This window comes from Amphiprion ocellaris, chromosome 6, assembly GCF_022539595.1.
Source record: "Amphiprion ocellaris isolate individual 3 ecotype Okinawa chromosome 6, ASM2253959v1, whole genome shotgun sequence".
NCBI classification, from domain to species: Eukaryota; Metazoa; Chordata; class Actinopteri; family Pomacentridae; genus Amphiprion; species Amphiprion ocellaris.
The window spans coordinates 4604464-4621280 of NC_072771.1; the positions used below are offsets into that span (position 1 = coordinate 4604464).

The following is a 16817-nucleotide window of genomic DNA, read 5'->3' on the forward strand; positions in this document are numbered from 1 at the left end:
ATTACTTAAATAAATTAACTGACACTAATGTAAATAAGCATTCCTGGAAGCTGTAGACATATTTAACCACATTTAATGCACCGCTGCATTATGGAAACCACAATAGATTTTTTTTTGGTCTTTTCATCACCTTTTAGTAGCAAATCAGCTAGACCATTAAACAGCATAAAGCACATATCAAGTAAAATGTCAAACATATGCAAAATAGACACATTTGAGATGCTTTGGAAAGCTGCCAGAGACATTTTAAAGACTAAATTATTTAAATAAAATACCCAACAGACTTAAATAAATGATCTGACACTAATGTAAATGGGCGATCCTCGACAGTGAAGACTTGTTTAAACACATTTTATGCACCACTGCATGATGGAAATCAACAATTTTGGACTTTTTTAATCTTTATATTGCCCTATACTGGCAAAATAAGTAGTACATCAAACAGCATAAGGCATCTGCCAAGGAAAGTGGTCATGTTTAAGTTGCTATGGAAACTTCCAAGGGGCATTTTGTCGACTGAATGACTTAAATAATGTATATTTGTAGTCCTGTCTGCCGTCTGGAGTTTCGTTATTTGACTCTCCCCTCATTACTCACCATGCAGATCTCTGTAGCCACCAGATAACTGAGTCTGTTGAACCATTCGACATACGCTTCCAGGTTGCTGGCCTTCTTGTGATCACTGAAGCAGCTCTGCAACAACAACAGACTTTCAATTACCATTTAATTCAACTGCAAAGCAAAAATCATGCCGAACAGCAAAAACAGAGCTGATATTTGCTGTTTTTTTTCCTCCTCCCTCCTTCCCTCTCTTTCAGTCGATGCATCACTGAGCATAAAAAATAAACTGTGATCTGAGTGGACCTGTGCAGCTTCACTCTGCTGCTGTGAGCACAATAGTCATTCACATTATGCATGCCGGCTCTTTGTGCGGGTCCCTCTTGATCTAATTCCACACATTCCTCTGGCCTTACGCCACTCGCCCCCATGCAGTGATTCCCGCCACATTTTTGGAGTCGCTCCCGTGTTTTCGAGTGGCTCGCCGGGAGTCGAGCTGGCCCGAGGCACAAAGGCAGCCTTGACCCCCTCCACCACCTCGGTTTGTTGCCTAGCAGCCGAAAACGCCAGACAAGAGGAAACCCGGCGGCCCGAATCTATCACAAGAACCCCGTCCTCAGCGGCGGTTGCTAGGAGATGAGGTGCACACATGCCCATCTAATCCGGATGCCGGGAAGATTTGAGGAAATTGCCGGCAGAGGTGTGCGGCGGATATTTGGTCTGGAAATCAGCCGCCCTCGCTTTGACCCCACTTTTACTGTTTAGTGTAAACTAAACTAAACTCAACGTCCGTCTGGAGGAGAATCTGGGCCGTCTCGCTTCTAACCCACAACAGACCGAGACGAAAAAAAGATTGCATAACCGCCGCATGTGTGTCTTATCTGCCGGGGTATTCTTAGAACAGCACCCAGACGTTACCTTATCATTGTCCAGAGGGTCTTTCTGGACGAAGGCCTGGACGAATTCTTCAGGTCCGATGTAACTCAGTCTCTCCTGAAAACGAAAAAATAAGGAAATTTACTCACTAAATCCATTTTTGGTTTGTATCTCTTTAAAAAGCAAAAATAAAGTGTTATTTTACTCGGAAGGTTTGCCCAAATTTTTAATTTAGTTAATCTTCGAAACTAAAAACTGGGGATTTTTTTGGTCATTTTTGATGGCGTCAACATATAGAACATTTTACCAATTGCCTACTACTGTAATTCTATTAAAAATGATGCCTTTACAAACTGAAGCTACTTTATTATTCACACTTTTCATTTGTTTGCACACTTGTCTATATACCCTACACACAGCCTGCAGTTCAGCCAAAAAGTCGCTGGTAGCCAAGTTATTACTGGCTTCACTGCTGCACTGTGGAACCCAGAATTTTTTGTTTTTTTAAGAATCTAGTTACTATAAATGATTTATTTTTGGCAATTTTTTAAACGGAGACACTTAGAATAAAGTGATTTTGATGATTTTATGCTTAGATTTTGACAATTTTCCAGATGGATTCATACGTCACAATGTTTGTGTCAAGAACTGTCTAAAAACTTTCTATTTTTACAGTTTCTGGCTTTGATAAATGTTGTAATTTTGGCAGTTGATAAAAGACAACATGCCTCTAAAACCCATCTGTGAGTTTTGGGGTTCCTAAGGTTAAGAAATCCTGTTCTATGGCAGATTCCTGACTTTCTTTCCTCTTTTTGGATCTTACATAAACCTCTAATCAACCCTTGTTTTTTCAGAGTGGCAGGTTTGTTAACCGACATGTAATGAATATAGAGCTGCGGTCAAACGTCCCTGTATAAAATCAATGCCGCGGTAGGTCGAACGTAGGAGGAGTCGAGGTGTTCGGTTCACCTCGACCACCACACTGATTTCTCATCCATCACACGTGTCAGGTCCACCTCTCCGCTACATGTTGCATCGATCTGCTCGTACTCCGTTTGGCCGATCATTGGCAGGATTTCTGATTGTTCTTTGGAAGGTAAAATTTACATCTTAATGCGGTTTGACACATCAAAACAAATGATTTATATGATTTTCTTCAGATGTGACGGATGAAAATTTGCCTTCCGGAGTGAGTCTGGCTCATTTAATTAATTTCTGATGATCAACATGCAACGTCCTTGACAAGAAAACAATAGATGGACATAAAAATAACCAGAACTTACCAGCTCTATGTGTGTGAGCTGCTGGGCGACAGTAAAGGGGTCGTTGCAGATGGACAGCAAGTCTCTTTGAATGGCCGCCTGCGGTTTCGCCTTTAGGGCCGTGAGCCGTTCGGCCGCCGTAGCATTGATCTTGACCAGCGCCTCCTCGTATTGGCTGAGAACCGTCAGCCTCCTGATCAGGCCCTGGCTCATCTGGCCCACTGCCTTCCTGTAAACCTAAAAGAAACAAAAAAGGGTTGGTTAGATCTCAAGTTTTGCGTCATTCTGCGATCCTTTAAGGTACAGGTTCAGATTGGACACTAAACAGAAAAATCAGTATACCTTTCGCATGACAAGTTCTCTTTGGTTACTGGAGTGACCCCAGATAAACTACTCAGGTTTTTCAGTTACACCACGTCTGACAAGTACAAGAAAGGGACACTTGAACAAGAAAAAGAATGGTTCTTGTTCTTAAGTTTTGCATCATTCTGTGATCCTTTGTGAGCCCAACACATCCCTTGAGGTATATATCCTGAAAAGGTGCTAAACTCCAGAAAATCAAGTTTCCTTTCACATGACAAACTCTCTCTGATTACCTGAGTGATCCTGGGTAAACCCCAACTCTATGGCTTTAATTTACAGTTGTACCATTTTTTTTTTTTTTTTTAAATAAGTTTGTTATCTGACAAGCACAAGAAAGAGACCTGTCATTCTACGAACCCCTTTGAGAGCCTAACATATCCGTTGAGGTATACGTTCAGACAGGCTACTAAACTCAATCAAGGTTCTTTTGGCATGAAAAACATTCTTTGGTTATCTGAGTGACCCTAGATAAACTCTGACCCTTTAACAAGGATTTGTTTATGAGTTAGTCTGCGATCCTTTGTGACCCCAACATGTCCATTGAGGTATGCGTCACGAAAAGTTGCTAAACTCCAGAAAATCAAGGTTCTTTTCACGTGACAAACTCTTTTCATTAATGAAGTTGACCTAGATAAACCCCAATGCTTTAACATGTGCTATGGCTTTAATTTACAGTTGTACCACGTTTTTAGTAAGTTTGGTACCTGACAAGTACAAGAAAGAGACACTGGATGTCCATAAGTTTTATGTCGACAACAGCTCTTGACACGTGGAAAGGTTTTGCTTTTCAGTTACACCACTTTTCCATTTGGTTTGCTATCTGACAAGAACAAGGAAGACACTAGAACATGAAAAAGAAAGGTTTTGTTCTCAAGTTTTATGTCGTTCTGCGATTATTTGTGACCCTAACAAATCCTTCAAGGTAATTCATTGACATGTACCATGGTTTGTTTTTCAGTTACACAACTTCAGACAAGTAGAAGAACGAGATGCTAGAACAAGAACAAATGGTAAGCGTAGGATTAAGTGAACACGTGGTCAAACCTGAAAATCCAACGATTCTTTCTGTTTTCTGGCATGGATGAATGGTGTTCCGAGATTGTTAAAAGTCAAAACACCTCTTGAACCCACCTGTGAGGTTTGGGGTTCCGAGGATCACAAAATCTACAGCAGATTCCTGACTTTCTTTCCTCTTTTTGGACCTTATGTAAACCTCTGATTGGACCTGTGACAGATTCGTAAACCAACATTTTTTTTAAAAGCATGCAGCCACTTTGTTTACCTCAGCTAAAGGTATTTCAGGTCAATGCCCGACAACAACCACTGTTCTGCAGCGCGATAACAGCGATAACAACCTCAGTGGAATTTACAACAAACATGTTTACTGCATGTCAGCGAAAACCCATGCCAGCTTTCAACCCAAACCACACGACGGCCCTCAAAAAGCCACGTCGTCTGTGTTTATTTTGCTGAAAAATCGTCCTTCGGCTCACGCTCAACGTTACACAAGCCTCTTCCTGCCATTTATAAGGCCCGAGAGGGGCAGGGAGAAGGGGACTCTTGGCTTTTTAGCCTCAAGGGTCGAGAGGTCGTACTGTTTTGAACCTTCGCTCTGACTGAAAACAGGCCACGCTTAGATAACTGACACACTTTAGTGCTGAAAGTTGCATAAGAAGGTCTATGGAGGCAGGAAGTACATGTGTGTTTGATTTTGAAGGCTGTGTTATTGCGAGAAGATTCTGCTCGTGGCTTCGGTCCATACCGCCAGCATGAGCTGCCCAAAAATAATTTAAAAAATCCTCACGACCACATCTCTCCTCCTGCTGCCAATTCAGCCTCCAGAATCTGATTCTACAAACAGGACTGGGCTCAGCAGGGTGGAGGAGGAACACCCTCGCCTGAAGGATGTTGGGAGAAATCAGCAGACTTTCATCGCTCTGCTGGAAAGAGCCAGAGTTTTCGAAAATCCTCCTCCCAGTTTGTGACTAACGCATCTGTCTCTGGGCAATGAGAGACGTTCAGACGATCAATCGCGGCTCTGTGGACGTTGTAGTTTCGGAAAGAGGTGATTGCAAGAAAGAAAAATGAAGTTTAATGCAGCAAATGGATGAGAACCAACAAAGAGAGAGGCGCTAATGGATTTAAATCCTCCCTGCTCCTCAGCCCGCTGCACAAAGTCGGTTAATGATTCTGCTAAAAGATGCGGCTAATTAGATTTTTCATGATTGATTATTCTATCAGATGAAATCAATTGATAGTTTCATCAATAAAATGTCAAAAATGTGCCAAGTTATAACCAGCACAAGCTTGCAGAGGCCAAAGAGACAAATTACAGATGGTTTGTTAGACAAGAGTCAAGATAAAAAAAAGAAATTCTCATATATGAGAAGATTGGAATCAATTTCTGGTACTTCCTACTCAACAAATTATCATAATTAAAGCTTGCAATTTGAAGACAGAATTTGTAATAGTAGTGATCGACCAATTATCGGACTGGATAGTCAATATTTTTATCTTTTATTTAGTTTTTTGAGCAAATTCCAGATGAAATAAGTTCATTTAAAACCTCTTGCAGTTGCTTTTTTATCCATTGTCACCAATCTTTGGTCTTGAGCAACCTTCTCGATTGATCTGATTGGTTAAATGTCCAAACTAATAGCCAATCAAAACTGAAACATGAATGGTGAAACGATAACTTAATAAAAACTATGCAAAAAGATAAGGCAATTTAACAAAGTTTTGTGCTGAAGTTTGAAATTTTGACAGCAAGATTTCCATTTTTGTGGCAAAAATGGGTTTGAATATCAATTATCTGTCTCGTTGATTTCTAAAAATTAGGTTTTGGTCCTTAGTCAATGGGTCAAAAGATGTATAGAAATCAGTTTTAGTTGAGAAAGAACAAGAAGACAATGTTTGGAAACAAAATAACATTTAAAATGGGCCAGAAAGAGAAGGAAATTACAACAAATGCCTGTTAAATGTCCAGAGTAACAGCCAATCAACACCGAAAGATAAAGGCTGAAATTTAACTTAATAAAAAATATGCAAAAAAATAAATTTACAAAGGTAATTTAGCAAAGTTTTGTGCTGAAGTTTGAAATTTTGACATCAAGATTTGTATTTTTCGTGCAAAAATTGGTTCAGATATTGATTATCTGTCTCCTTGATTTCTAAAAATTTGGTTTTGGTTCTTAATTAATGGGTCAAAAAGGTGTATATGAATCAGTTTTAGTCAAGGAAGAGCAAAAAGACAATTAACATGAGCCTCAAAAGAGACAAAAATCATAACAAATGTCCATTACAGGTATGTTGGAATGGAAAGAAATGATAGGAAGCCATATTGATATGATGCACAGACAGTTATTTTTTATGTAAAGGGTTAAACAACATGGACAATGGTGAATACAGCCTACATGTAACCCCCATTCTGACACTGTAATATCAGTGCAAACACTGCATGAACTGGGCTGAATGTTTGGACAACGGTTCGACTCGCCACCAGTGAAAATCGCTCCAGTTGCCACTTCAAAGTCAACCATCTGCCGTAGCTTCTGTCGCCGCCACAAACAGAGGACAGGCCAGGGTCGGATAAATATAGGCACAGATCTTGGGAGACAACAGCATGCCTGACATTTCTGAGCAGAGGGAGCCACATTTGCCCATCACAACTATTGGCGTTTCGGTGGAGGAAGCCTAGCGGGTTCCTCGCCGCTCGGATCTGGCACGGATCCGGAGGTGGCAGACGACTGGTCAGCACCAGTCGCTTCGTGCCATCGTATCACTGGAGGTCCTGTTATTCTTGGCCGAGCTGAGCGATTTCCCGCAGAGCGCCACCTGACCCGAGACTGTTTTTAGCTGCCCCGGCCGACCGGCACTAATGAACAGATAGTGAAAGGTGCACCGGGCTGGATTACGGACACGGTGCCAAGTCACGATGCAGCAGAAACACACCTCTAGACCGAGATCCCCGAGTGCTTAGCATTAATCTGTGACCCGGTCAAGTCCTTTAACTGGTACAAGTCGGCTCACAGGTCTTTAGAATCAGTCCGTCTGTTCTCTGGATGCTTACTATTACTCTGCTGCGCTAATCATTTCTTCTTGGGCAACTTTCAATCCAATTTGAGGTCTTGTCAAGCCTCTAAATGCAATAAATGCAAGTCAGGCCTTGCAGAAATCAAGTCTTATGACTGAGGTCTAGTCTTTTTGAGACTTTTGGAATGAAACAAGAACATGAACCTGCCTCTTTTTTTTTATCAAAAAGCAATTTCAGATGTCCAAAACTGCTGGATATACAGTGTTTATATGTTGCCCGGTTGTAGTATTTTACAGTTTTCTTGCCTTCTTTGACGGTTACTGTTACTATTGGTTTGTTCCTTGCAGAGGCTGGTTGTAACTGTAGGAAAAAATGAAACCATATTCTTTCCTGTTCTGTTCTCCTTTGCCACAGTCACAAAAGAAACTACATATTCCAACATTTTGCGTCCCGTTGTTGTCTTTTGGTACAAAGTCAGCTACAAACTAGGGTTAAATGACATGCAAAAGGAAACAAAAAAGAGATTTCAACTGCAATATCCATCACAATTTTAGTAGGAATGATCATATTTTCATCTCTTTTCCCCTGAAAAACAATACAACGCTGATAATGTGTGTGATTTATAGGCTGGAGCATCTCTGTAGCACCAGAGTCCTTCATTTAAGATGGTTTGTTGTGGCAGTTTTACCAAAATTTGCCACTCCAGCCATTTGGACATTAGACTTAGCCATACTGCTATTTCAATAAAATTCCAATTAATTGTTTAGCCCAACCACAGATTATATAAATTATGCAAAGATTCTGTGTGGTTAAGTAATGTTACCAGACACCAATTGTGGATTGGGGTCAACTAATTACTGGATCTGGCTGTTGGTACCATTATCTTTCTATTAAAGCCAATTCTCGATCAAATTAATTAATACAAAAATGTATTTGTTTGGTTCTGATGTAGCCACCACCTGTCTCTATCTGTTGTCACCACATTGCTCTAAAATCCCGCCCACAGCTCTATCTGATTAGTTACCCATCATGAGTAATAGCCAATCAGAACTGAGGATTAAATGCTAAAAAGTTTTAAAGTATAAATACGTGAAACCTAAAAGAAACAAAGGCATTTAAATGAAGTTTTGTGCTGAAGTTTTTGACACCAACATTTAATTTTTACTGCAAGTACATATCTAATTCCAAATATCAGAACCCACTGGTCTACTGGATTACTAATAATCAATAAAACATATTGGTCGACCCGTACTTTAGGGAGTCCAACTTTCTACACACCAACTCTACAATGCAGTAACACCTGCAGCAGAAGCTTACTGGATAAAAAACAGCAAAGTTTCTGTCTTCAAGGCTCCAAACTACAAGAATAATGTGAGAACTGCTAAAATCAAACCCAACTTCTCATAAAAACTTAATGAAAAATCAAAACTGCGCGTTTCAAGTCAAGTGGAGAAGTGTGCGGCGCTAAACGAGGTCAGATGAAGATCAGAGCGCTGAGTTTTCTGCTTCCCCATTTATCCGACCACATCCATAATGACAGTGCTGCTGCTCACATCAAGGTCCTGCAGGGTTCTGGCTGTGGTCTGGACCCGGTTCGGACCAGATGTTCAGGACGGCTATTCTGGACGTTTCCAAGCGCTGCGGTCGACGCTGCATCTACAGAAACCCTAAACCTCGCTCTGGGTTTGTTTTCCAGCTTCTGATGAACATGCATGTAAATCAGATCCGTTTAAACTCCCGCTGCGGTCTGAGAAACGCTTCCTTAAACTCAAACAGCTGGATTTCTTCTCAGAAACGTCCCGCTACGTTCACACCATCACGAGCAGGGAATCGTGCTCGATTATCACGGGTTGTCATCTGCGGACATGCGAACAAACAAACTTTACTTTGTCAACGGTTGCTTGTGGCAGTTGTTGAACTCGAGCTTCCCTGATTTATATGAAAGGTCACACTGTGAGCACACATGATATCAGTGCTACTCTGCAGGATGTTCAGTTCAGTACAGTAGAAACATCTAGAATCTGTAACCTGAATTCACTGAGAAGCCTCTGTTCTGTTGGTCATATGTCAAGAATCCTGGTTATACGGCTGCTTGGTTGGTTTTGCATGCAAATTATTAAGAAGAGACCCAGATTTTAAGGAAAAAAAACTGTATTTTAATAAAGAATCCATCATTTTTATTAGTCCTGATGTCATTTTACAAACCAGATTTAGTGCTGAGGACACTCTATCTTTGCTAAAACAGGCTCCGGGACAGACTACTTCTAAAGAAAGTCTTACTCTGAGGAGAAATCAAAAGTAAAAGTCTAAATTATTGCACAATCTGCTCATCAGACCAACGTTTTGGTTCAACTTTTACCTCCCACACTCGGGCATGTCCACTCTTGCACACTGGTTTTGTAATAAGTGGATTATATATAGCTGTTCTGGTGCTACCATTTTCACTTTTGCTTCCCAAGAAATGGATTAAATGATAAAAAATGAAAAAGAAAGAGGGGTGCATGTTGAAGTAGTGTCACAGCACATTTTGGCTACAAGTAATGATCATTTTCATTGGTTTTTTTGGTTGGAAAATGGTGAAAAATTTAAGTCACAGCCCAAAATGACGTCCTGAAATGTCTCATTTTATCCACGATCCAAAGAGATTCACATTTAAGAAGCTGAAATCAGATATTTCTGGATTTTTTCTTTAAAAAAGAACATCATGTAAACTGAATAATTACCAAAACATTAGTTGTACTGCAACTGAATACAACACTATTCCTGTCTGATGACTTTTATGAAGCTGTTTCACTTCCATTTGTAGCTTCATACTCAAACCTATTTGCAGCGATAACCACAGATAAAAATAAAACTGAACAACAACTATTCACTGTCAAAACAAGTAGATAAAACGAAAGTGATTAGACAAGGTTCCTTTATTACCCAACAGCAGCTGGTTAAATGTACCGAGGACGATATCACCTCACAGGAAAGTACCAGGGAACCTCGTGCTGAAAGTACTTTCTGCTTCCCTGAGGCTGGAATCAATTTCAACTATCAGAAATGTCTTTTTTTAATGTCAGCTGCAGCCAATCTAGTGTGAAATCAAAAGACTGTGTTCACCGTTGTTCAGCTGATGAAACGAAGGAGCTGTAAATGTGTCATATGAGGCTGTATTGATTTGTAGATTAACTCAGGATCAATACTCCTGCTTGTATTATTGATGAGTCATGTGAAGACGGATTTATTTCTTTAAAACGTGGGCGTGTGTGGGTGGTGATTTCCTTGTTCTGAGTGGTGAGGGAGGTAAATTTCTACCAGGACAGATGGAGGTTTGTGTCTTTATCACTGTTTTGTCTTTATCAGCAACCACCTACATCCAAAACACATATATTTAACTTTGAAATCCAACTATTTCCCACAAAACAACCAAAAAACAACCAGGAAATGAACCGAAATTACCCCAACTGATGATAACTAACCAAAGTATTAAGACAAATCAAAGTAGAAAAGCAGCAAATAGTGATATTTCATTGGAGAACATTTGACATGAAGCCTAAAATGCTTAATTTTGGTGGGTAAAGATGAAAACTGCTGATGACAGAGGGATGTTTTCACCCAGAACAGATGGAGGTTTGTGTTTTTCATCACCGTTTGGTCCTTATCAACAACACTCACCTCCAAAATACACACATTTACCTTGGAAACCCAACAATTGCCAACGAAACAACCAAAAAACAACCAGGAAATGCACCAAAATTACCCCAATTGATGATAATTAACCAAATTATTCAACCAAACTAAAGTACGAAAGCTGCAACTGGTGATATTTCATTTGAGCATTGTTGATATAAAACCTAAAATGCTTGATTTTGGTGGGCAAAGATGAAAACTTCCTTGTGAAAACTCCCTAAAGAGGAGAAACCCAGCTGAGATGATGCTTCCTAATGCTACTTTTCAACCAGGTGGGATTCTTTGAGGCAGGAATCTGTCGAAAAACTGTCACATAAACATCAAGAGAGACTGTATTTGCATTTCACTGCTGCTTGAGAAAACACACTTTCTGACGCCCGACGCCTCCCTCATGTCTGACTCATCCCACCCCCCAAAATGCTCGGCTATCCACGCAGGTAATATCGCTGTAAAGTTTCTCATTAACTTGAGCTTACGCAACCGTTTCCTTTCACGCCGCATGAGTCACGGCTTAGCAAAGCAGCATCTAAAAGTCTCCAAGTGGCGGCAGCAAAGACAACGGGACAAAAAACAGTCGCATCCTGCTAAAAACAACTTTTGCAGCCGAGGCCATGGGCGCTCTAAGCCACCGCCGCTGTGGAAACAATCCAAACGCTGCCGAGGAAAGAAGTGCACCAGGGATGACAAAAAGCCCACCTAGCCCCCAAACAAAGGGGCTTTTCTCTCCACCCGGCCGGCCTCAAAAAGCGCTTTGTTGCCAGAGACACCCGACTCCACCTCCCCGCGCCGCTATCTGCTCACAATCTGCCTGGCTTTGCTGCATGTGCAGTCGGCACAACAGGGGTGATAACACCTAAACTAAACATGCTATCTGATCAGCAGCCGCTCCTTGTGTTTCTCAGTTTTGTGTTGTAGGTTAGACAGATAATTAAAAAAATAACAGGCGTGGACCGACCTCGTCTCCGCTGGCCAGCCGGTGCGTGAGCTCCTTCAGGCTGCGCATCATCCTCTCATCCCTGAAGTCGTACGGGAAGGTTTCCGTCCACTCCGTCAACAGCTGGAGGATCTTTGGAGCGATTTTCCTGACTCTCATCTGGAAACACAGACGGGAAAAGCAATGAACAAATGAGGAAAAAAACCCAAAAGTGTGGAGGAATCCATTAACAGCACAATATTTTTTCCATTTCTAGTCAGATCATTCATCTTCTGGACCCCAAAAACAATAAAGAATACGAAATTTACACTATTTACCAGAGAGAGGCACAAGATTTCCTCAGATTTTCAACTTTCTAACAGTCCTCGAACGACTCATCTGCTGTGATAGTTTATCAAAATCATTTATTCTACATGTCTCATTAAAAAAATCGCCAAAAATAAACCGTTTGCACCAACAAGATTGTGTAAAAAAACTAAAAATTCTGCTCCCTTCAGTGCAACCATAAAGTCATTGGTGACTCAGCTGCAACCAGCAGTCACATGAGAAAAATTCAGGGAGTTTTTTAGCTAAACTGGGTTGGACTAGAAGCAGATAGTAGACAACATATGGAAACAAATCAAAAATAGAAGTAGTTAAAAAAAAATTCTGTAAAATCATTTAAAAATTTGCCAAAAATACAGCATTTGCAGTAAACAGATTCTGTAAAAAAACAAAAAATTCTGCACTCGTGTGTAACTGGGAAGCTATTAGTGACTCAGCTGTGATGAAGAATCACATGACAAAATTCAGAGATTATTCAGATAAACTGCAGGCAAAGTTTACACAGAGCAGATGAGAGGCAAGTATAGAAAAAGCAAATAGTAAAATATTAACTTAATAATCTTGTTTATAGAGCCACAATTTTTATTTCCAAGTACTGGCAACAGCTTGGAAAACAGTTGTACATATTTGATTCCAGTTTTTTTCAATTGTTGCAAAGAAAATAACTACAGAAATTCAACTTTTTCAGGAAGTTTTTCAGGAATTGCGACATTAAAACTGCATGAAACTGCAGAAAAGACATTTTTTGGTTCTCTCTACTTCTAGTCTTGATGGTTTTGCTGGCGGTTTTGGTGGTTCAGTGCTTAAAATTACAGTGAAAATGAACTCACAGTGAGTAAAAAACACCTAGAAACAGCTTAGAGTTCAGGTGTGTTGAAGAAGAAGCTAGAAATTTAAAATGAAGCCGATTTATTTTCCTCTGAGTTTACCTTGTCGGCTTGAGGATCGCCCAGTCGCTGCTGCTCCATGCACAGGTGGCAAACTCTGGACATGAGTTCATACGGGTGGATGAAGAGGCGAGAGCTGAGCAGGAAGGTGAAGATGTACGTCCTCTGTGGAGACCGGAAAAAAAAAAAAAAGAGAAAAATCACGATTCACAAGCTGATCGTTGGTTCTTCAAAGCTTAAGAAATCTGAACTTTCTAAAGGGAATTGCGCCTGAGCAACAAAATATTTACAGAAAATAGCAAAGTGGCGGAGAGAAAATGCTCAATCCCTGATGTTTGGAATGAAAAATCAAAGGCAGAAAAAGAAAATGAAAGCGACTGGCACTGAACTGCGTCTCAGCGTCGCAGAGCTCCTCAGACAGAAGAAGAAAGAAACTTTGATGCAACTCTAAAGACAAATTAATCACAAAGGTATTAAAAAAAGGAGTAAAATGTGATAAAAACAGCACTCACGTCTGGGTAATAGTCCACAGTCGGGACCAGGTGGTGGATGAGGGCCTCCAGCGAGCCGGATGCCAGGTTGTTGTCATGGTAATACAGGCCGGGGTAGCCTTCCTCCTTGCTCTGGTAGAGGTTCTTGTTGTAGCTGCTGGTGTTCAGCTGCCCGGAGAACGGTGGAGTCTGAGGCATGTTGTCCTGCAGAGAGAAGGAAGACGGTCGGTCACAACCTTCTAGATATTCGGCCGCAGACGCTGATGCAGGAACGGATCCGAAATTAGCTCTCAGACACAAACACAGGAGGTTTGTTTGGGAGGCGGTTCGGACGGCGTCGACACCCTTTTCCTCCTCGGGACATTTTAAGGTTCTGGTTTTTTCGGTTTGGTTTGTTTGGTTGTACAAATAGAAGCCTGAAAATGAGTCATCTGGATCACACGGACGGAAGAATGGACTTTTTATACACACTCTAAAGTCCAAAACATAACCTCAAAATCTCCAAAAACAAAACACTCCCTAATCTTCCACTCTAGATCCTTCGCTGCATCTTCAATGGGGTGATTCATCCCTTCAGAAAGGTCAGGACAAACTAAAGCACAGCAAAAACGTGGAGGAACTCGTGGGAGATTTTTGCAGGACGAAAACTGCAGGATCACGTTGTCTGTGCATGACATGAAGCGAGGTGTTTGTCTGAACAAATCAAGATGCATCATGGGTAGAACATGTGCAGGAAGCATGTGTGCCATCTGGTGCATTAGCTAGCATCGACTGAAACGTTGCCATAGAAACTCACCAAACAGAATCCACTGATCATTTTGTCAGTAAATCACCAGATATGGTTCTTTCTGCAGTGTTCAAGTGAAAGCATTTCATATATAATGATTGTTGGGTGTTAAATTTACTTTATTTTCAATGAGCTGACTGAGAAATATTGTTCAGATTTGGACTCCTGTTCACCAGTTTTTTGATCTGACATCTTCCGATTTATACGTTTAATTGATTTATAATTGGAATAGCTCTTATATGGTTGCTTGTATCCAGATATTTTACCCAGAAGAACTTTTCTATCTTGTCATATGAATGATTTTTGCTGAAAACAACCTGTTTCTCAAAGTTATTCAACCCTCAAAACCCTTGAAACCTGCTGCCGTGTCCGAAAGGTAAAAGTTACCTACAAAATAATAACAAAATTCACAAAATTACAAAATTATCAGAGCCAGAAACTGTAAAAACAAAAATGAAATGTTGGATTTTCAGTTTTCTGGTGGTTCTTGAACTAATCGTGTGTGATATTTGGCTCCATTTGATTATTTAACCCAACGACAACAATGATATTTTATTGAAATACATGTCTCAATTAAAAAATTTGCTAAAAATGAACCATTTGCTCTAAACAGATTCTGTCGAAAACAAAAAATTATGTGCTGCTCAGTGCAATCGTAAAGCCATGACCGATTCAGCTATGACCAACAGTAAAGTGGCAAAAATTCAGAGACTGTTTGGTTGAATAGTCTCCTCTGCTCTGGAGAAAAGTATGGAAACAAACTGCAGACACAATGAAACATATTTGATCAAAAAAAAACAAAAACAAACGCAGCATGGCTCAAAAACAGTGAACAGAGGAGCAAGTTGTTGGAGATACATTCAGCATGGTGAAACATGTTTGAGTTAATGGGCAAAGTAGTGGGAAAATACAGTTTGAAGAGGTTGTATTAAGTTAAATAGTAAATGTTTTACTGTATGTAAAGGCACCATTTCCCCACAGCACTGGTAAAACCTGTGGGAGCTTGGAAAAATGCATGTTGATCCCAAGTTTAATTATTTAAATTGAGCTTTCTTTTTAGGATTTACTGCATCATAACTTCTGCACATCTGCCATTTCTGAGTTCTCTCTCCTTCTAGTCATGGTTGTGTTGTTTCCATAGAGGCGCAGGAATTTATATTGCAGTGAAAAATGAACCCACTGAGGAAAAACTTCAAGAAACTGCTTGACGTGCAGAGGGTCAACGCAGATTTGTCAGTTCTGGATGATGCTTTCAGAAAAACAGGGCAAATTATTGTGAAACAACCTTCTGGATTCATCACATTCCATTTTATCCACTATAGTTCCAACATCATACACAAAGAATATCCCAAATATATCAACATCAGACCTTTTTTTACTACCTCAAAGCCATATTAGCCCCCAAAAAAACAACTCAGTCAGACCTAAAACTCAACACCAACACCTCAAACAGCCTCCTGACCTCTGAAAACTTCAAGAAACTGCTTAGGGTGTAGGGGGTCAACGTAGATTTGTCATTTCTGGATGATACTTTCAGAAAAACGGGGCATATTCCACTGCAATTCCACCAGCAAATTGCAAATTATCGCAAAACGTGCTTCTGGATTCATCATTTTCCATTTTATCCACAATAGTTTCAACATAACACACAAAGCATATCCCAAATATATCAAAATCAGATGTATTTTTACTTCTTGAAATCCATATTGGCCCCAAAAAACAACTCTCCTCGGACCTAAAACTCAACACCAACACTTCTAAGAGCCTCCTGACCTCTGAACCGGCTCCATCCAATGCCAGGCGGACTCATTCCTAATAAACACAAAGGGCTCTTTTCACTCTGGTTGGGGGTTGTGGCGATCCCACCACTTCATCCACCCGACAACACGCCGCTCTCGAGTCAGGAAGCCTCAGAGGCCGACATGCTGCAGCGCTATGCCAGGAGGTAGAAGCTGCACCTGCCCACCCACGCTGGCAAAAAAAAAAACCACTCGTGATGGTTTGAGAAGAAAAAAGATCCCAGGGATGCAGTAAACATCAGCTGACGAGAGCAGAGAGCGAAGTGAGAGTTTAACCTTTTAAAAAACAGATCACAAGACGGCAGAAAGCCTCACAGAAAGCCTGCGCCCACACGAGGAAAGCACACATGCCGCTCCACAATGCCACGCGTGCACACTCCCACCATCGCTATTATTCAGCCAGACAGCCGCGGAGATTTCCATGAGAATAGCGAGTGCCGTGGAGTCATCGGCCCGAGCATCTGCCGCACCATGTGGCCTCCCTGCAGAGAGAGGGAGAGGACATCACGAGTCCCGTCTGAGGGCAGAAACGAGGGAAATCCTGATGGAAAGTGAGCATCTCCTCTGCTGAACTTCAGCTGCTCTTTGCTACGTTTCAACCACAGATGAATCTGAGTTTGTTTGCGGCTAAGTGGCGCCTCGAAGCGCCGTCACAGAGCCACAGATGTCCACAGAGCAGATCCTCAGCAGCAGCAGGTGATCCAGGGCTGAGAACACGAGACTCTCGGAGTTCCCAGCTGGGATGCAAACAGGATTTCATGTGTCCTGAACGCTGGGGGTCATAAACCGGATCCTATTGAGGCTTTAACAGCAGACAAAACAAACAAT

At 41.0% G+C, this 16817-nt stretch overlaps 1 protein-coding gene across 4 annotated transcripts in view; it reads right to left on the reverse strand.

The window, feature by feature from the left end:
* rasgef1ba (RasGEF domain family, member 1Ba) overlaps positions 1-16817 on the reverse strand; it is a 195602-nt gene that overhangs the window by 20668 nt on the left and 158117 nt on the right. For all 4 annotated transcript variants that reach the window (XM_055011242.1, XM_055011244.1, XM_055011243.1 and 1 more), the window contains 6 exons: positions 13425-13607; positions 12955-13077; positions 11723-11860; positions 2718-2933; positions 1477-1551; positions 598-693 (listed from right to left, as the gene is read on the reverse strand). In XM_055011242.1, coding sequence (XP_054867217.1) covers positions 598-693; positions 1477-1551; positions 2718-2933; positions 11723-11860; positions 12955-13077; positions 13425-13607 — 831 coding nt within the window. The remainder of the gene's footprint in view (positions 1-597; positions 694-1476; positions 1552-2717; positions 2934-11722; positions 11861-12954; positions 13078-13424; positions 13608-16817) is intronic.